Source organism: Musca autumnalis, unplaced genomic scaffold (assembly GCF_047663935.1).
Source record: "Musca autumnalis isolate F117 unplaced genomic scaffold, ASM4766393v1 scaffold_1, whole genome shotgun sequence".
In the NCBI taxonomy this organism is placed as follows: domain Eukaryota; kingdom Metazoa; phylum Arthropoda; class Insecta; order Diptera; family Muscidae; genus Musca; species Musca autumnalis.
The window spans coordinates 333796975-333818265 of NW_027411644.1; the positions used below are offsets into that span (position 1 = coordinate 333796975).

Below are 21291 nucleotides of genomic sequence, written 5' to 3' on the forward strand. Positions count from 1 at the left end.
AATTTACAGAAAACGGAGTATCCACCATGTTACTCAGTTTGTATATCCACTCTAATAAACATCCTATGGAAGGACTAATGAAGGGCCAAAGCAGTTGTTGTATTACATGTTTGAGGTTGTAATGTTTGTTGTATGTAAGTATGTAATGACAATTTATACGAATGTTACACTTTTATAGCAAATAGACACCCTTCTGATACTCATGCTTAGTTTGTTTGATTGGGATTTGTACACAAAGTGCTGATGTTTGTGTTAACACGACAAGCGATGACCCACAGCAATGGTATACCGTTACAACCGAAAGACAGGTCGCCAGGCCCAACAAACCAGACTAACCAACCATCTGACCGGCCAAATGTAACCAACTATAAGCAAAGATTATACTGCAAACTTCCCGTATCTTTGGCAAACTGTGCTACCGAATCCTTCCACCATACCTTTTTTATTACTGGACTAGTTTGATTGTTGGTTTGACAAGAGGGTCATATGGCAATTAAGGTCACAAATAGTGCAACATCTTCCAAGTGAAGGCAACTATACAATCATAAATAGGTATTAATTTGATTGATGCATTTGGATTTCAATTCCTCAAATGTGGAATGGAAATTGGAATACTGGAATATGTGAAGGCAAAATTTTCGAATGTGGCAACTCCCCTCATTTCCTTGGTGCCCATCAGACACTTTTGTTTGTCACCGTAGATTTTTGGAACTTACGGATCATTATGGCAGGAGGCATGGATTTGGTCACTTAATTTAAACAGAATGTTGAAATTTGGGATGGAACTACCCGAAAATGTTTTCCCATATAGACATTCTTCAACTTTATGTACGTTTGGAAGATATTTTAGGATGTGCAAAGTTTCGATACTCAATTCGAAAATTTTCGTGCTCATCAGTCATTTGAATTTATGCCGACATGGTTATTTAGAGCGTTTGGGACATTATCTTAGGAAGTATGGACTTGGCGCCGAAAAAAATGTACCGCCGTAATAGTGGCCGAGAGCATCAACTGCAAAATGGGAGAGCCTCAAGTGGTGCAAAAGATGTGAACATACAATAGACTCCCACAAAACCGAATAAATATATCAGAACCCCTGCAAATTTTTCGTGTAGCACAATACAATATTCTCTAATTTTTTTCTCAATATTATTTTAATACATTTTACGAGTTTGAGACATCTTACATGTTTTGGGTTAAGAGGGAGGTGTTAAACTCAATCCACAATATTCGAAATGTTTAAATTTAAAAATGTAAAATTCAATTTTACAACCTTTTACAGAAAAATCATTCGTTCCATTATACAAACTTTTGATTTTTTTTCGATTGCTTGAGTGGCTCAACTTCATTTATTACCCTCTATTACAGAGAGTAATGTTTTTCAAAACGAACTGACAGTGTTGCAAAATTTTACTGATCGCTACCAATATCATGATTTCATCCCGGCGAAGGGAATTATCAATTGGCTTCTCAGTTTTTGAAATGATGCCTTTTTAGTGAAAAACCGAACTCTTTAAGTGTCTAGTATTCCCAAATGAATGAGAATCACACTCACTTTTCGGCTTTTCCAAAGAGCTTTGTTAAAAACAAAATTCCAATAACAACCTCACAGGCAACTGTGGTGATGTTATTTTCAACTCACAGAATTCGACGAGTTCTTAGTTGATACGTGCTGACATGTTGCAGAATATTTTGATTTTGGTGTTTCTTTGGAAAAGCCGAAAAGTGAGTGTAATTCTCATTCATTTGGGAATACTAGACACTTAAAGAGTTCGGTTTTTCACTAAAAACTGATAAGCCAATTCATAATTCCCTTCGCCGGGATGAAATGATGATATTGGTAGCGATCAGTAAAATTTTGCAACACTGTCCGTTCGTTTTGAAAACATTACTCTCTGTAATAGAGGGTAATAAATGAAGTTGAGCCAATGGGGGAATACTCCACTCAAGCAATCGAAATGAGATTGAATCTTCATCAATAAACAAAACAAACAATTTTTGATTTTTTTGCGTCGAATAAAACACGTCAGTTGGTACAGTGTCAAAGTTGATACTTTATTGTATAAAAATTAAACAGATTTTGTGCTGTAAAATATATAATTATACCCTACACCACTATGTGTGGATGGTATTATAAGTTAGTTTGGACCATAAAGTTTGTAACACATCGAAATAATGGTCTTAGAGCTGAGTCGATCTGGCCATGTGTGTATTTCCGTCCAATTTTGATCCGATCGTTTTGATTTTGTGCAGACAACTTATGGAGAATAATTTGACAGTTTTGGAGATAATTATTTGTTGATTTTATCGACCTTTCGATTTTTTATTAAATGAAAGTTCTTGTTTCGAGCTTGAGGTATACAAATTATAGAATTTTTAATAAGGTAATAAATATCGGTATCGGTTTGAGGTAATAAATATCGTTTTTCAAGTTCGCTAGTTTTCCAAATATTTTATTCACGCCCTTATCTACAAAATTGTTGCAGAGGTCAGAAGAAGATTCGCATCGGTTTCAGAGATATAGCCACGAATAGCGTTAAAAAGTCAATATTTAACCATGTTTAGATGGGGCCATAAAATCCAAGCTGGATCTGACACAGCAAAACCCACTTAAAAACATTAAACAACTAGTCTTGAAATGTCGTGCAACTTTCCCGCCTTTAGTCATAGTTTTTAGAGAAAATTTATATTGTGTCGACGTTATTGGCCCAATTCTTCGAGTTTTCAATAGGACATACCTTTGAAGTTATCAATGTACCATTAAGAAAATTCCTTGATTTCGAAAGTGTTGTAATTATTTTGGTTCAGTTATCTCTAAATCATCTGGTATAAAAGCCAGTGCGGCTGTATTTCACTAAAAAATGTTTACCCTTGAAAAGCTTATGCACAGATGCAGTGGTGTAGGATATCACATAGTCGGCCTCGTCACGGCTATATCCTTATACATATATATATTTTTAAAATTAGTGTGGTAAAACAATGTTTGAATGTACTAAAAAATTCTCAAGTCAGTTTTGTATACATTTGCTTTACTTAAAAGTTGTAGTATGTAGTATCCAAAACCGCGTATGTACGATTAATGCCATGAATAGGTTTCATTATGCTGTAAAGGGAATGAATACCCAATTTAACACATAATTGAATTTTCCACAGAGTGGATTATCTCATACGTGAAGCGCCACCATTTAAATAACGCCAATATGTCGTAGATACGTTAGTCTGAGATTTGTTATAAAACGGATCGTTAAAAGATTCATGTGGTACATTTCAATAATCATATTTGAAGAAAAGTGGGCTGCAACAGAGTCAATACATAATTAAAATGCCTGCGGCAGTACAGTTGCCTTAATACAAATAACGCGTTTCAGAAGACCGGATGCGTAAAAGTTTGCTAGAAGTTATTTGTAAAATGATGTTTAGTACGTACATATTTCTGTTTGAATAGACATGAATAAAATGCTTGAAATTAAATCGTTTAGCACACATTTCGTCTTAGGTTGAATAACGTTTCACTCTTAAAAAATGTGTCATGTTGAGGTGGGTGTTTAAGGAAATCAGTTATCTAACGAAATAGTTTCTTTTTTTAATAAATAGTAATGAGCATTTCTGCTAATGAAGCTGTGGACGAAAGAAGCGGCGCGAGGCAAAAAACAAACTCGAAAATAACATAAGGGATACATGAAAAAACAAGTGATGGAGAATTTCTAAAATAGAATGGCTTTCATTGGGTTATGCCTCCCATAAACTGTATTTAAAGAAATTACAATTATAATTACCTACCTGAATGCGCTCTCGCTGTCACCATTGTCATCGACTAATGCTAAGGTCGAATGACGGTCACAAGCCATATGCCCCACGTTAGAAGTTTGCTAGCTACAAGAGAATGTAAAATCAAATAAAAATGTTTTTACTGCAGACTTCGCATAAAATACAAATCATCATTTTATAACAAATTATGTATTTTTCCCATGGTGAGGTATAACCAATATTCATTTTTAGTAGCAACAATTACAAGACAGGTGCTGGTACATTTAGCTGAACTGCACATTCAAACGACCAACCACGCTGTTCGGTTAATGATGATTATTTAAATGATGTGTCTGGTTAATTGACGTTTTCAATGACAATTGAAGGGTATTTCATTCTTACACGGAGTATGTTCTATTTCTTTTTTAGAGAAAACAAAAGAGGTACTCAACTCAGCTATAAGCTTCAGAATATACTAAAGATAATGAAAGTAGACTGTCTGGATTTGAATCCAAATTTGCCAAATTTGTTTGTGGTGATGGTCAAATATCAGAGTTATTGCAATAGGCGGTAAACTAACCCAATTTTAGTATTTTGAAACGTTTATTTAATGACAAATATGTATCTCTGCTTTTATTTGGTGTATTCGAAGCATTTAACCTGCTAATCGAGAAGACCAACAAAGATTTTAATCAATACAAAAGAGGTACTCAACACAGCTATAAGCTTCAGAATATACTAAAGATAATGAAAGTAGACTGTCTGAGATTTGAATCCAAATTTGCCAAATTTGTTTGTGATGATGGTCAAATATCAGAGTTATTGCAATAGGCGGTAAACTAACCCAATTTTAGTATTTTTAAACGTTTATTTAATGACAAATATGTATCTCTGTTTCTATTTGAAAATGTGTCAATCTATCCCAATATTCAATGTTTAATCGCCTTTTTATTGACAATATATTTAAAGAATAGTCAGGCGTTGCTCATTACAAAGTCTTTAATACATTTGCATTTTATTTGATGAAGTCGAAGAAAAACATGAAACAACTGGACTTTAAATTTCGTGGTAGGGTAATACATAGGTGGTCCCCGTCCCCACTATAGTATTTGTTCACTTGTTTATAAAGTCTGCATCTTTACACTGCTAGCTAAAATGTTCGACAGTAATTAGGCGCAGGAGAAGAAAGGTTACTACATCGTTGGGTGCACAACTTGTTTTATTCTTTTTATTAAACGATTCTGGAAGAATAGGTTTTCGCCATGGAAATATTAACATGAAACATGACGTGCTGCTTTTGAAATAATGATTTGTAAATTGTTTTTTAATTCCGCCCAAAATCTGAACACAATTTAGCTACGACTTTGTAGAGTGCAGTGTGTCAGCTGACAAAACGTGATAATAAGCTGACTCATTCGATGACTACTGCATGACTGGGTCTAGGCTTATATTGTTTTTAGAGAAAACCGGAATAATATTCTTTTTTTTGGGTCTCACATATTCAGTGTCTATTTAGGAATAAACATTATAGTGCAGTGTATGAGAAACACTGCAAATGTAGCGTCTGTTTGACTACGAGTACAATCACAATCATTCAACGACAAAAGCCTTGGAACAGCGTGGCTGCACCAGAGAGCGAAAGTGTGGCCGAGTGTGCTAATATTCGTGATTTTTTGGCATTCCGAACTTGATGACAAAAGACATCATCGACATCAGGTGAATGCGAAAAATTTAGCTAGTCAAAGCAGAAAGAAGGAATCGAAAGAGCGCCCCTTTCTCAACACCCATAATAGTATGTAAAATGTTGCTATTACAGCGGTTCTCTTTATAATATATGAGTGGATTCAGAGCAAAATAGTTAAGCGCATGTCTCTCGAAGTGCATGAGCTGTCGTAAAGCAATTTTTAAATGAATGTGTGCTTCACTGTCTCACTTCACTGAGAGTATGTTAGCATCTCTATGTCACAGCATCCATCACCCACACATTGGAGAGATAGTAATATTGTGGTCTCTTTTGCGCTCATTGAATCAGGCAGGTACTCGTAGTTCAGCATCAATGAAATGCATTCAGCTGGACCAGCGTACTCCGTCCAGCTTCTCCAAATAAGAATTGCGTGAGTACTAAACTCAGTGATGTGTAGGAATGACAAGCAAGATGCGAGTCTATATTGGTCCACCTTTTATTGGAAAACTGTGGCAGTATAACGCGAGCCCTTGGCTGGTAAGGGTTTAATAGATAAAAATAACCTTAAGAAAAAATAACACTGTGAAATCTGTGCACGGTTAGAGCACAGTAATTCCCAAAATTAGTGTAATAAAAAATAAAAAAAATGAAAACTAAGACAAAAAATATGTGAAAAGAAAAAGAAAAACAATAACATTACTTAAAAATACAACTAGAATGTTTAACGCGAAAACGGAGATCGAAAAACTTTTGCGAACTTTAACTTAGATATGATTCATTTTGTTTTATATACTATAGTGAAAAAAAAAATGAAACTAGAAACAAACGCTGGAGACAATATTAGAAAACAAAATTAAGTTCAAAGTGTTTTAAAGTCAAATAAAAATGAAAGCTGCTGCAATTTACTTTCCTTTCGTTGACATTTTTCACTCCAACATTGATTTATTTCGTTTCGTTCCAATTAAATGGAGAATTTGTTGGTGGTGGTCGTGTCGTGTGTTTTTTCTCCATTGTTGCTGACATGGAATAGAGCATAACTCCATATTTTCTGTATTTTCGGTTTTCATTGGAAATTCCTCTATTGCAAAATTGTGCTTCTTCGATTTAGTCTTTGCTCTTGTTGTTGGGGGTTTCACGCACACCACGTTGTTGTGACAATTTTCTCATTTTACTCGAGTTCGTGCAGTGCTTTCTTTTCGATTTTGTGTATGTGAGAGTAAGACTGCCACTGCGATACTGTACGTATCCCGAAATGAAGCTTAATATACACTACAAAATGGTCGACACACACATACACACAAATATGAATAACTTCGTAGTTTCCCGATGAAGACATTGCACGAAATCAGCAATGTCAGGAATAAATTACATTAGGCTGACAATTATAGAGAATCCCATTTTGGTTTTATGACGTACCGAACCAGTATTTATATTTGAAACCCACGAGGACTGATGAAATAACCCCCAAATAAGCAACAATGTTATCCATGCAGAAAAACTAAAACAACGCTATAAGAAGCCAATGTGCTTTTATTTTAAAGATTGTTTGTCTTATATCTAGAACTTATTTAATTCCAATGTGTCCCAGTTGGCGACGCACTACTCTCCCACCCATTCTTCGTAGATGCTTTGTGTCAAGTGCCAGGCAGTGAATTTTCTCTGGTGCAATTAGTGTGTTGGTAATGACAGTGACTAGGTCAAGAGCGTTTTTTTAATTATTTATCTCAAATGTCGCAAACATAAAATGAAAACACCATTCCAGTTATACAAAAATCGAAGTATTTGTAATTTCTTGCAAAAATACATATTTGGGAATATTGAAAATTTCAAAATGATATATTTTTAGGTCATGAAGAAAATTTACTTTACGCATAGATCAAATTTACTTTACAAATAGATCCATTACAACTCATGATTTATTTACATTGATGATTACGTTTGTCTATATAAGAATTGCAACACCACCGATATACAGTGGCTCACACCGAAAATTCACCACCTTTTTTGAAAAAAGTTTGTTTTAACATTTTATTTCGGGGATCTTTAATGATACGTAGACGTAAAATGAGACAAATTAGTAAGAGCTTAAATTTTTGGGGCCATTCGTAAGTTAAATACCACGAAATTTTAAATATTGTTGCTTAGTCCCGGGTCACACTAGAATAATTCCACTGAAATTTTAACATGCAATTATGAGTCTCCAGATTGAGTTCCATAGTAGAGTAAAATCATGAAATTGCTGTAATGGGGAATTCGGCCTAAGAACACCTAATTTCATAAATTTTTTTAATGAAATTTACTCTAGTGTGGACCATGACTTAGTGACAGTAAACCCATTAAATACAACCAACCAATTATATACGACGGCTTACTGCACATTTTTATACCCTCCACCATAGGATGGGGGTATATTAAGTTTGTCACTACGTTTGTAACTACTCGAAATAATCATTGTAGACCCCACAAAGTATATATATTCTTGATCAGCGTGCAATTCTACATTGATATAGCAATGTCCGTCCGTCTGTCCGTCTGTGGAAATCACTCTAGCGTCCGAAAGGATTGATGAAATTTTGGGAAAATATATTATATTTACGTAGGACTTTTGGTATTGAAAGCGGGCTATGTAGGTCCACGCTTTCGTATAGCCCCCATACAAAATGACGCGTGACGCGTCGTCGTTTTAAGGAATTTTTCAGATATTTGGCCCATTTTACCACCGAATTGGTTGTAATTTGGTACTTTGTGTCTCCAGAGGCCAAAAAATATTCCTACCAAAGTTGGGTTATATAGGTCCACGTTTTGGTATAGCCCCCATATAAGGCCCCATATAAAGTACGCGTCATTTTAATATATTTTGAATGTATTAGACCCATTTTACCACCGAATTGGTTGCAATTTGGTATTTTGTGTCTCCAGAGGCCAAAAAACATTCCTACCAAAGTTGGTTTATATAGGTCCACGTTTTGGTATAGCCCCCACATAAGGCCCCTTATAAAGTACGCGTCATTTTTATATATTTTGAATGCATTAGACCCATTTGACCAAAGAATCGGTTGTAACTTTGTATTTTGTGTTTCCAGAGGCTAAGAAACATTTCTACCATAAAATGTTTATATAGGTCTACGTGTTGATATAGCCCCCATAATACAATATCTCACGATTTTCGATATTTTGAACGTTTTAGCCTCATTATCACACCGAGATGGCTGAAATTTGGTATAGGTCCACGCCATCATATAGCCCCCATAGAACGGTACCTTCCGAATTTCGGTATTTTGAAGGTTGTGGCCACATTAATCCACCGAAATGGCTGAAATTTGTGGTGGAGGGTATAAAAAGTTCGGCCGACCGAACTTTATGCTTTTCTTACTTGTTTTTACTAATTATTGTAATATTTGTCTTGATTATTGAGATATTGCAAGTGCTAGTAATATAACTGGCTTTGTTCATCGGGAGTAGTGTGGGAGTCATTAGATCACAATATTATTTGAAATTTGTGGACATTTATCTACACTCAGCAGTACTGGATTTGTGGTTTTATGAAAGTGTTCCACACTAAATATATCCTAATATAAGACAATGAATGATATTATCTGGCAAATGTATTGGGAAGAGAGCAACTGCGGTGCAGTTCTGCATAGAACATAATGTGGTTTTCAAGATAAAATTGAAAAAAGTGGTGTGTTATTATTACATATGTCAAAAACCGCTGTATGAAGGTGTTTCGCAAATATTTTGAATTTGAATTTTTACAAAGCATATGTATGTTTTTTAAATAATATATTTTAAATTATCTTAAGTAATGTGTACGTACATAAGGCATTTTTTTGGTATTTTATGTAAGCGAAATGGTTATGATAAATGTATTCAATTCCCCAAGGAGATGGCCATTTTAAGTGGTGGTTGTTTCTCTGTACTGTGAATGGCGAAATTTCTAATTTCTAAACAGCTATTTAAAGTCGCTAGAATTCACTCTTTAGGTCATTTTAGCTGGAATAATTCAATTAATTATAACGGTTTTTTTGTTTGTTATGCATTTTTAACTACAGGAAAGAAATCTCTATATTTCGATAATCCCACCAAAATTTCATTACAAAATTACGGGTTTATATAGCTCCATTTCGGGGCCGTAACTACTTAAAAATCAACGTACTTTTATGGCTAATAAAAGTCGACAAATAAGCGGTCAAAAACCTATTTTTTATACCCTACACCACATTGTGGTTATGTCTTTGTCCATTTGTATGTAATATGCAAAAGGATACGAGATATACCTATAGTTCCTTTTGGGGATATACATAGAATAACTTTCTGAGACGATTTATGCATGTACGTCCGTCCATCCGTCTGTCCATGCATTGTGATCAAAGTACAGGTCGCATTTATTGTCAGATTCAGCTGAAAATTGGGTAAGATCATTTTTAGCCATTGGAAGAACGATATTGCTTTTGTGAAGATTTTCCGATATATATGTTTGCACCAAACATAAATTCTGTTAATTTTTTACTTATATTTTCGCTCGTATTTTCATGTATTTGACGCACCAAACACAAACTTATACAGATGACATTTGGAAAATGTAACGCAATTGGTCTAGAAAAAATTCGTTGATACCCATTACTTAGTAATGAGTAAAATAGGTACTTTTGTACCTTTTAAAGACATGACACATTATGCGGAATGTGTCTTGTTGACCGTACTTTGTAATTAATGGGTTATTCGACTCATGTGAATTCTAAGTTTTTGCTGGGAATGTCGATGAAAAAAAAATGGAGATTGTTAGCTTTTTCGTATTGTACCTTTCCCATTATATACCTCCCACATTATGATAGATTTGCAATTTCAGGTATTTGTAAAATTTTGATAACATGTTATTTACAAAATGGTTTATTCCACAGTTAATGTATTGTAATATTATATTTTATTTCGTCTTATAATTTATTTTATTTTATATAACTTATTAATTTATTTTATTCTTACGGAGATGAATAACCCGATTGATGTATTGTAGTTCTTTATCGATACATCAGCGTCACCAAATTAAATCCGAGTATGCTGATATTCTAAACGACTGGCAATAAATTAGTCCGCAATACAAACAAAACATTCAGGGTTATTTCAATTTGTACAGTTTTTTAATTGCATCAACATGTCTTAGCAACGTGTTCAATGAGAAGAACAAAAACCATCAATTTTATTTGTTCAATACATATTTATGAGCATGCTGACTGTGTCAAAAGGTCTACATCCCATTTATTGATAACTCCGACAGAAACAGTTATGTCAATAAAACGTAAAATTATTATGATGTTGTTTTATACCGAACCACCTATAAACTCTTCAAAACCACATTCTTGAGGAGCTCATAAAATATGAAGGAGTAGAGCGATTTTGTTGTGGTTTCTTGGTGTTGTGTCTTTCATATTTCCCCATTGTATATTTCAACTTGTTTTGTTGGTATTCACATTTATTTGCCGGATAATATTGTTTTTGGTCATATCATATGTGTGATAAAAACCCCCAAGGGATATTTTTAGCTCTACTTGTGTAAGCGTAAATACGTACATTAGGGTTGTGGCTTTTTTTACCTTGTTTTTAAAAAAAATGAATTCTTCTTGTGAGAATGATTAAATTTTTACCCATTCTTCTTCTTTATTTGCCTATTCGTCATACGAATGTTGGCGACCATTACAATTACAAAGAAACAATGGATTTTAAATAAAAATAATCAAATAAATTCATAGATTTTTAACAATATCGGCAAATATGTCTCTGCTTCTGGCAGCACTAAGTAGGTGTCCCACGTCTCGTATTCCAGTTCATTCTTGAATATTCGCAATCCAACACAATTCCTTTCTGCCTTTAGGAGTTTTTCCTTCTATTCTTAATTTTATGATATCCTGCAAGAGCTTGTATTTTGAATTCCTCATGATATGTCCACGGTATGCAGTTTTTCGTCTTTTGATGTTTATCATTATCTCTCTATTTCGATTCATTTTTCGAAGCACTTCATTGTTTGAAACTAAGGCAGTCCATGGTATTTTTAAAATTCGGCGGTAGATCCACTTTTCGAAGGATTCTAATTTCTTCACGTCTAATGATTTTATTGTCCATGCCTCCATAGCGTATAGTAAGGTTGACCATATATATGCATTTAAAAATCTACATTTTGTTTCAAATTATGTATGATATAAAATGATATAATCTGGACAACGCGGTAATCCGGACACAAAAATTGTCCGTACGTAAATATGTAATTATTTGCGCTTTTTAAACGTATCATCTTATAATTAAGATTTTGTCTTAGGTAAAAACTCATCAAAATATAATACAGTTTTACGAGGTTGTAAAAAAGTCATATGTATATGCTTATATGGGCAATATTATTGAAAATTTAACATCGTTGAAGCCAAGGTTTACCCCTTTATAACTCGCGAATAGTGGTTGTATATTATACAATTTAAATGCTTTTGGATAAAATGAAATGTTTTTAGACTTGGCAAAAAATATTGGCCTTCAAAATTGATTTGCGTGGAAGCTGTGGCTATATTTATGTTAAAAAATGGGTAAAAATGGGTTGAAGCCAACGTGACTTTTTTTGTTTTCGCTCGATTTGTGATTAAACCACATTTTTCCGATCTTCCTGTCAAAGTGAAAGTAGAAGCCAACTAAATAAGGATCATCCCACCAATGTATAACTTTTCAAAATTTGATCTGCGTCTACCATTAAATGATTCTGACATTTTGAAGCCAGATTTTAAGTGTTTTTTGAAATTTTCTTATAATTTCGTTCCGCAAACAGGTTTTTCAAAAAATCATATGTAGGAATGAAGAACTCACGATTCTGATTTATTTGATATATGTGTCGTGAATGTAGCCTACACAGCTTCAGAGAAATCTGCATCTAAATACGAAAATTTTGTGCGAACAAATTTCTAAAAATCATATATTTCGGGTCTAATTTGTACAATTGGCATTCGATTTACTCGTGCATGATTGCAAATTTTGGATTTTTACGTTGCGGATCTAATAAATCATTACTCGTTAAAATCCATCTACTAAAACCAAAAATCGTTAATGTAGCGCGAAAAGAAAAAAATCAATTTTTTGGAAATGGAATATGAAATAATTGGCAACATTTCCCATATATATGGTGCCCTGAAATGTAAACACATAATCCTTGGCAAAGTAGATTTCTTACAGATATTCTTCCTTTTTGATTTTAAATCTACAAAGTAGTAGTGAGTTTTTGTTTATCTTTTCCATTTGAAGGATAATCCAGTTTGACCATCCCAGAGAGGTTTCTATGCGAATAAAGGATTAATGTTTGGAGTTGTAATAGTAAATGATAATTAGCTATTTGTATTCGGTGGGCCTCGAATTTGGAACAATCTAGCCTTGAACGTCTCATATTTTTGAGCCTAGATTTTTTGAGAAAATCGTCCTTTGTTTTTAAACAAGATGGGGCAAATTGAAATAAAATAAAAAAAAACACACCTAAACTTCAATTTTATGTTATTATTTTTGATGATTTAACAACATTTAGATTTTAAATGGGGTATGATAGCTTTTCTTTCGTTTTCATTTTTGAAGAGACAAAGAGAAGCAGACTGTAAATGTGAGTTGTGTTTCCACCTTAGAAAAGTTACGATTTCAATGGAATTGTTTATAATCCAAATTTGGTCTGTGTTTGAATCGGGTCTACATACATATGTGTTTCTAGTATTATAGAAATAGTCATGTTATGGTAAATTGTATACATTTTTTAAGTTCGTCCTTTCTGACATAACAGTAACAACCTACCTGTCTTCCTACTTTTTCGTAAACTTTCCGAAAATTTTATACGAAAGGTAACAATAAAAAATAACATCTGGAAATCGTGTTGAAGACTACGGAATGTTAGAAAATAAAATTGCCCACTTATGTTGTGCGTTGTGTGTTGCTTTAAAAATGTAAATGTGTGTGTGTGTGTGTGTGTGTGAGAGTTGAGCCTTCGATTTGCAAATTGTGTATATTTAAGACATAAGTGCCGTTTGTTGCTCTTGTTAGCACTTATATATTATCATATTGAACAAATGTATATGTTTTGCGGTGAGAATACACATGCATACATACATAGATATGTATGTACGTACACAGGCAAGCTTAATAAGGTGAATGAGTATTTCCGCGCTTTGGGTGTGTGTGTGTGTGCACGCAAAGGTTGTTAAGAATGGAAAATCTCTTAAATTGAATTTTCACTTTACTAAAGGATGACGAAAATATACCTATATATTTTTTTTTCAATTGCTCTTTTTCTGTACTTTCTCCTTCCCACCCATTCAACATTTAATGGCATTCGATGAACTCCAATATCATACAAATCCACAGATGCCGATAATGGAACTTGTCTAAAAATGCCAACGAATATGTGTCTGTTTAACGGAATTGAAAAAAGTTAATGGAGGGTGAAACGTTTAACCACTTTAACGTGATATGAAAAGAAATTTAAACAATCGCGATATCGGTGTTTGACTATCTTGTAGCAGCTTTCAAATATTCATTTCCTTTAATTGCTATTTCTTCTATGGTAGAAAAGCATGTGGACCTAATGATTTACATAAAACATAAATATAAAGAGAAAATAATAAACACAAAGAATTGCAGATGAAGATAAACTGCATAACCTACGAAATGTTAACAGAATTTCAATACAATCCAACTACACTAATATCAATCTCAACTCCAAGCTGTCTTAAATTTGGGGACATCAAAACTTCTGGGCCTAATATACCAATCGGGTCGATTAAATATTAGCGCAAGTAACAGCCACAGGGACGTTTAAATATTTTGCTGTGAGTATTGCAATGTACAGGTTTGTGAAAATTGACTTCCTTAGAGTCCTTTTTCATTTAAAAATCTTTAGTTTTCCATAGAAGTATTTTTGTTGTTATTCTTATTAAATGTGTATCCACCAGGGTTGAGCGACCATGTAATACTTTCATATACCTCATTGCACTCATTTTTATTGTCCTGTTACATCGACGAAATGTCTCTCTTCTTCGAAAAATTCTCTTCTCTTAACATTCTCGTATTCGCTCACATATACATTCCTTCTCATATAAGTGTTTGGAGAGTTGTTGGAAGTGAGTCGTCGTTGAGTTTCCCACTATATGTGGGAAATTACAGGAAATGTTCTCGAAGAGTAACAACTCTGCCTCAGCGCTGAATGGCATGATGAGTTAGTCAGCAGTTTCATCTAGATGATATTGCTTTTTTTATCGACATTTCCTTTATTAAATCTTTCTACCTTGGCTATAATCGTTCTCCAGTTTTTTTTCTGGCACTACAACTGCCATCGCCGCAGACAGTTTTTCTTTTCACTCACTTGTAATACGAATACTTTCACGAGTTGGCATTACCAAGGCAGGAGTAGAATAAGGTTTGTGTCCGTGTGTTCCCTTTTTCAATTAAACTAAAAACGGTCTTACTATTAATGATGTTTTCTTCTACAAATCATGTTTTTTTACCGTCTGATCCATGTTGTTTTCTAATTTGAAATATTTTTTCGAAAGACCATCACATCTGGATTCACGGTATTTTTAAATGTTGTGTTGGAAGGAGGGTGACGCTATGGGTGGGTATCCATCCGGCTAGTTAGGGATTATCGACCAAGTACCATTTGTTTTTTCATTTATTTATTGCATGTTCATTGTACGTGATTAAATAGGTAACACAGTTGTTTGTATGATTGTAGCTGACTTTCGTCTGCTTAGATCCGAGGAGGGCCATTGCGGCACAAATAAATATGTGCGAATATTTTGCAATCTGTTTTAAGTGATTTCTACAAAAGCATTTTATAATGGATTTATAAAATTGTCTGCAACCTTCGGGGGGTACCCCCACCGCAACACATTGGCAATATTCGAAATTTAGTGGAATCCGCAACTATAATTTTTGCCTCTGCCCATAGAGCCGCAACAATAAATCCGATTGTTTTTATTTGTACGAGTGACGAAACCAAATGCTGCAATGTCGTCAGCTCTTTACGAACCATCGCTTTTGATTGAATGGGCTTGTTGATGTTAGTAATATATATTTCAATTTTGGATTTTGTACTTGGGGAGAATGTTTTCAAATTTATTGTTAGTGTTATTGCTGTTTTGGTTAATTCTACAAAACAATATTAAAATGTTAATGGTTATTACCGAACATAAATAAATTAATTGGGTTATTTTTGGAGCGACATATTGCTAAGATATTCCTTCACACACTGTGTACAGAGTCAGACATTGTTCCTTCATATTATTATTATCGTTATTATTATTATTCTCTTCTGGAAGCTAGTAGGATTTTAGCTCACAATAAGGTTATAAATTAATTTCAAGTTTTGTGTTATTCCAAGCTGTAAGTTGAATAAACGTTATTTATCAGAGCATAAATGTGATTGTTGAAACATCGGCGGTGGTGTCCGTGGAACTACTGTTATTTGTCTATCTTGGAATCAATTTTAGAAATGTGCCAATAATATCATTTGTTTCTTCCCAAATGTTTAGACATGCTTGGTAGACTACAATGCTCATAGATGAGAAAAATAAAAAAAAAAAAACGAACAAAATCGCCGAAGCGCTTTTTAAACAAATCGCTATTCAAGTTGACATTTTTAAGGGTTTTTTTAAGGTTTCATGATTTTGCTTGGAAACCGCAAGTCCTATCGAAATGGGACTAAACAAAATGCTGCAGCTATGAAAATTCTCTACAAGGTTGACTTTTATGATATCTTCGTAGTTTTTACCTTTATGCACAGTGCACCTTAACTAACTTTAAATGAAAGCCGCGTACACCAGGGAAGTTTTTGCGGACTTTGAAACAGCAAAAAAAAAAGAAAAAAATCGAAAAACAAGATTGGCTGATTGATATTTTCCTAGATTTTACCATTTTTTAGATATAGAGGGTCTCACAGAGAAAGAAGCTTATTGATGGTTGGCGTACATCCCACTTTTCCACTTTCCCCTTTTTGGAGTTGTGCTGACGATGCACTTAAATACGTTTTAACAAATTTGACCTGTATTAAGAAAGACATTCAGAGTAAAGACGCTAAGCTATCCCAATTTTAATATTTCGAATTTTAGCAGTCAAAAGCTTCTGCACAGGGGTAGTGGTGTAGGGTATAACATAGTCGGCCCCGACCCGACTATAGCCTTGGCTCACTTGTTTTTTCCTAGGTTGTACCATTTTTTAAATATATGAGTTTAAGTTGGGAAATTGCAGTCATGACATTGTTTTATAAGGAGGCGATACATTCAATGCATTGTCCTAATTTGAACTTCTATATCTCAATAACGGTAAAAACTACAATGATATCATAAAAGTCAATCTTGTAGAGAATTGTCATTCATGCAACATTTTGTTTAGTCATATTACGATAGGACTTGCGGTTTCCAAGCTAACTCGTGAAAACCTAAAGTAAATATTGATGTTTCAGAATCCACAAAAACTTCCCAGGTGTAAGCACCTTGCATTTAAATTTGGTTCAAGAGCACCGTGTAAAGTTGAAGCAACATTTGTTAAATACATAACTAGATGCACATCATTCTATATACTTTGTATGGTTCGCACCGTAATTTTCCCATGTATGAGCTTTTTAACGAATTTTGAAGAGTAAAATTTTCGCATTGCAGATCATTTTAAATGCCGACCACTTTTCATTTCACGAAAAAATTTGTTCCACATAGATGGTTTGTTTACATAATCATAATCATGTTTGCTTTGTGTTGTATTTTGCTGTGATTTAAATATTTTTGTTACTCTTTTTCTATACATTGATTTCTTCATTGATTGATTTCGTTATAATTCAAAGAATCAGGAGAACGAACGTCTTTCGGCATTCAAATATCTACGAACAATCTGTGTCTGTTTAGTTATTTGTAGATATTCTATCTCGCTCATGTGATGGTTGAAATGTCTACATATTTATATGTCAGGGGCACTTCTGCTGTGTTTGGATTTTATGATCATACTATACAATTTTCTATAGCATCACAACGTCCAAAGAAGTGGAGTGGGCAATACATTGTGCTGATATGTTATCGGGACGAGGAGTGCTTTGATTAAGCAATTGGGCTAGTTGATTGGAATATGCAGTGGCTATCTGTTGTGTTTGCAGCTTACCGATGTCTAAGTTCCGTGTTGTATCTGTTCGCGCTTTATTTGCAACGTTTAGACGGGTACGTACCTTTGCTGCAACAAGGTAATGCTCCTCGGAACGAGCGTACATAAACGCTCGATGAATGTCTTCCATCTATCACAACATGATCAATTTGATTATTTGTTCTTTGATCTGGAGACAGCCAAGTGTCCTTATGAATATCGAGATGCTTAAATCTGGTACTGCTAACTACCACGTTTTTGCAGCTGCAAAGTCTATCAGCCTCATACCATTGTCAGATGTTTCACTGTGTAGACTGAATTTCCCGACTGTTGGCCAAAGATATTCTCCTTTCCAATTTTGGCATTAAAATCGCCCCATGCGTTGTGTCATGGCAGCTATAATACAGTGAGTCACCTTTAGGTGTTGTTGTGACGCCTTTCCGAATCCATCTTATTTCCTGTATGGCAGTAATGTCGGCCTTGTACTTTTCAAGTACATCAGCCAATGCGTAAACTGCACCTCTTTCGTTTTTTCATAGTAGGCTGCTTTTTCTAGGGGAGCGTTACTAACCCGACGCCCAAACCCAAGTTTTTAACGTTCTTATGGGTGAACGCGCGGCGCATGTTATCTCACTACCTTTAACGGGTGTTAAAGGCATCTCCCCAGGTGACACCACGGGCAAGACAGTGTCCACTTGAGATGAAAGAGGGACCAAGATAAATCCTGGGCTTTGCCATGTTAAAGCCGGTCAGGACCGTTCCTTGGTATCTTCCATCCCCTACGTCACCCACGTCGCACTCCAGTGTTTGACATTTAAGACAAAGGAGACTTCTCTCATGCCAATGAATGTACCCTGATCCATATTAGCTCAAGTCCGAACGGCGTGTCTCGCGACACCACTTGTAGAGAATATTTATTGCACAAGAATTATGACTAACTTCAGAGTTCACATAAAATCCGCATACTTTTCAATTTTATTTAATTCCAAACTGTGCTACAGATGAGAAGAGAACATATTTACGAAACTGCACAAAGTACTGTGCTGCAATTCGTCTAATCGTCATTATCTGAGGATTAGTGCCTAAGTAGTAGATTTCCATTGTAAATATTCCATTTCTTTTGTCTTTCCTTTTCCCGTAGCAACTCTGGAATGGTACACATTAAAATGGTAGACGAATTTTGTGTTTCTTTAGCCTAGAAAAGGACTAATTGATTGTTTTGCTTTTCACATTTTAATTGCAGAATTAAATACCAAAAACTAAAAAATAATAAATTAAGCCATATTAAAGTTAAAACCAATTAAACGCATGCTAACAATTCTTAATCACCAAAAACTAAAACTTAATCAAAACACTTTAAATTTCCAAGAAAAAAAAAAACTACTCCAAACTAACTAATCCCGACAAGGACAAAAAAAAAAAAAAATAATAAAGCAAACGAATGTGATGAAAAACTAATAAAATCAACAACCAAATAAAATACCTTGAAATTTTATGAAGATCATTTAATTAAAAATTAAAAAAAAAAGAAACCGAACAAAAGGCACACCGCAACAAACCGTAGACATTTACTTAATCAAATTTAGTAGAGATTACGGCACTCGGCGCAGGAGAGAGAACATCCGACATCTAAACAACAATTAATTAATTAGCCACCCAATATTACCGAAAGAAGGACAAGCACTACTCCCCTCCACATCATTTCTGTACAGCGCAAACGAATAAGCCAGCACCACACGGAAGACTAGCACAGCCCAGCGCAGCCCCATTCCCTAGCCCTGGAAACAAGTTCTCAATACACCCCCAACACTAACACATGGCAAAACACACCTACATACACACAATCCGCAGATGGCACCGAACGTAAACTAGTTATTAGAGGATGCATTGGTACATGTGTAGTTGTAAATTAGGATTAAAAACAAACCCCAAAAAGAAATGGTTAAGTTAATAATAAAAACACAAACACAACAAAACTTAAGGTGCTGTGGAAAAAGTTGTTCGATGCTAGTTTTGTTTTGTTAACTGTTATAAAAGCTAGCTCACACCACCCACACATACATACATATACACATAGACATTCACTCAAGCACTTACGAATCAATCCAATACCACTGCGCGAAAATAAAAAAAAAAACGCCGCTACATCAAGAAGTCATACTGAAAGGACGACAACTAGAACAAGAACTGTGATCCGCTTCCAATGGTTTTGCACCACCATCACCCACTTCCCCAGGAATAACACTACCATAAGTTGTATGAATTATGCTACAGCAAGACCGACAACGATACCTCTTACTTTCTTCGGAGACACAGACACATGTCGATTTGCTACAAAATCAGACAATACTCTTTTTACGAGTTTAGCAGTGAATGAACAGAATTTTGGGAAACGTCGTTGTTGTTGTCGAAGAAAACGGTAACGAGAGCTTTGTTGCTGGCGGAAGCGTGACTACAAATAGTTAAAGATTTATTCGCGTCAATCTTCTCCACCGCCACCGCACAGATTGCAATGCTCTGGTAGCCAAGATAGTTTTGCCGTGGATCACTACTGCGATTCACATCATACAAATAACCTTCGGGGAGCGGCAGGAATTGGCGGCGGTGGTGGTGGTGGCTGTGTACAATGGTCGTCCACGCAAGGGGCTGTGGGACAAAGTTGTGTAGGTGGCAGCGGCGGCGGCGGAGGAGTGGGCTTAGGAAATTGCTCGTCAATTGGACCTTCTGCGGGCACTATGTGTCCACACGGCAATGCAATGCATCCCTCATTAACACAATCGATGATGTCGTCCGGTGGTGGCGGCGGCAGCGTCAGCGGTAGCCATACTCACAGTCACAACCATAACAACGGAAGTCTGCTTGGTTCGCACATCTCTCTCAGCGGCATACCCTTGGGAGGCCGTTCCATGGAAGATGTTATGCCCCCACCACCCTCAGTGTTGGGCGGCGGCCACTGTCGCAGCATGAGCGGCCTTAATAATCTCAGCCTAGGGCTTCCAGCGGCACCAGTGCCTCCGCCACCCAATTTTAATCCATGTAGTTCAAATAGCATAAGTAGCATGTCAATACAGGGGCCCTCATCATCTCGTTGGGGTCCACGCACTTCATGCCCGGTTCACAGTCCGTTCCGTGTACGGGTGCCCAACGGTTCCATATGTTCAGGACATCAGGTAAGAATAACAAATTAATACCTAAACACCATCTCCCAAACGAACACCTTCCCCCTCTCCCATTCCTGCAATCTTATATTTATAGTTCCGTTATTGTTGCAAATTTCCAAATCTTACTGACAATCTTATGTTTTAATTATGAAATTAACAAACGAAAATCTGAAAGAATCCAATAATTAAACGTTTTAAATACCAACAAGTACTGTAAATAATATGCCGATATTTTTTTGCTATTTTGTGTTTCTGCTTCGTTTAAGATCTTTGAATCTGCTTTTAAAGTAGAGAATAGAATCGCTTCGTGCAGAACGAGCCAAAAACTAAAAGAATCTTTGCCTCTAGTATATTATATCTCATTTGATTCAATAGAATAATATTTCAAAATGGATACCCCACCATACACAACCGTTCACGTTCACACTCATACACATACTCATGGAAATGCAATACATTTATCGAATTATGTCATTTCCGTGCTGCTTTTAGACCAACATGTTTTACATCAACATTCTATAAACTGGGATCCGCATTTACTAACTAACATACTTTATAGCGAACAGT

The 21291-nt window shown here is 35.2% G+C and overlaps 1 protein-coding gene across 23 annotated transcripts in view; it reads left to right on the forward strand.

Moving 5' to 3' along the window:
* CASK (peripheral plasma membrane protein CASK) overlaps positions 1 to 21291 on the forward strand; it is a 194445-nt gene that overhangs the window by 95870 nt on the left and 77284 nt on the right. For 2 of the 23 annotated variants that reach the window (XM_073963069.1, XM_073963071.1), the window contains exons 1-3: positions 5877 to 5968; positions 14008 to 14268; positions 18807 to 20733. The exons of 19 other annotated variants lie outside the window; for them this stretch is intronic. In XM_073963069.1, the coding sequence (XP_073819170.1) occupies positions 20299 to 20733 (435 nt within the window). In that variant the 5' untranslated portion in view covers positions 5877 to 5968; positions 14008 to 14268; positions 18807 to 20298. Of the gene's footprint in view, positions 1 to 5876; positions 5969 to 14007; positions 14269 to 18806; positions 20734 to 21291 lie in introns of those variants that run through there. 2 more of the 23 variants (XM_073963070.1, XM_073963082.1) reach the window with 2 other exon arrangements.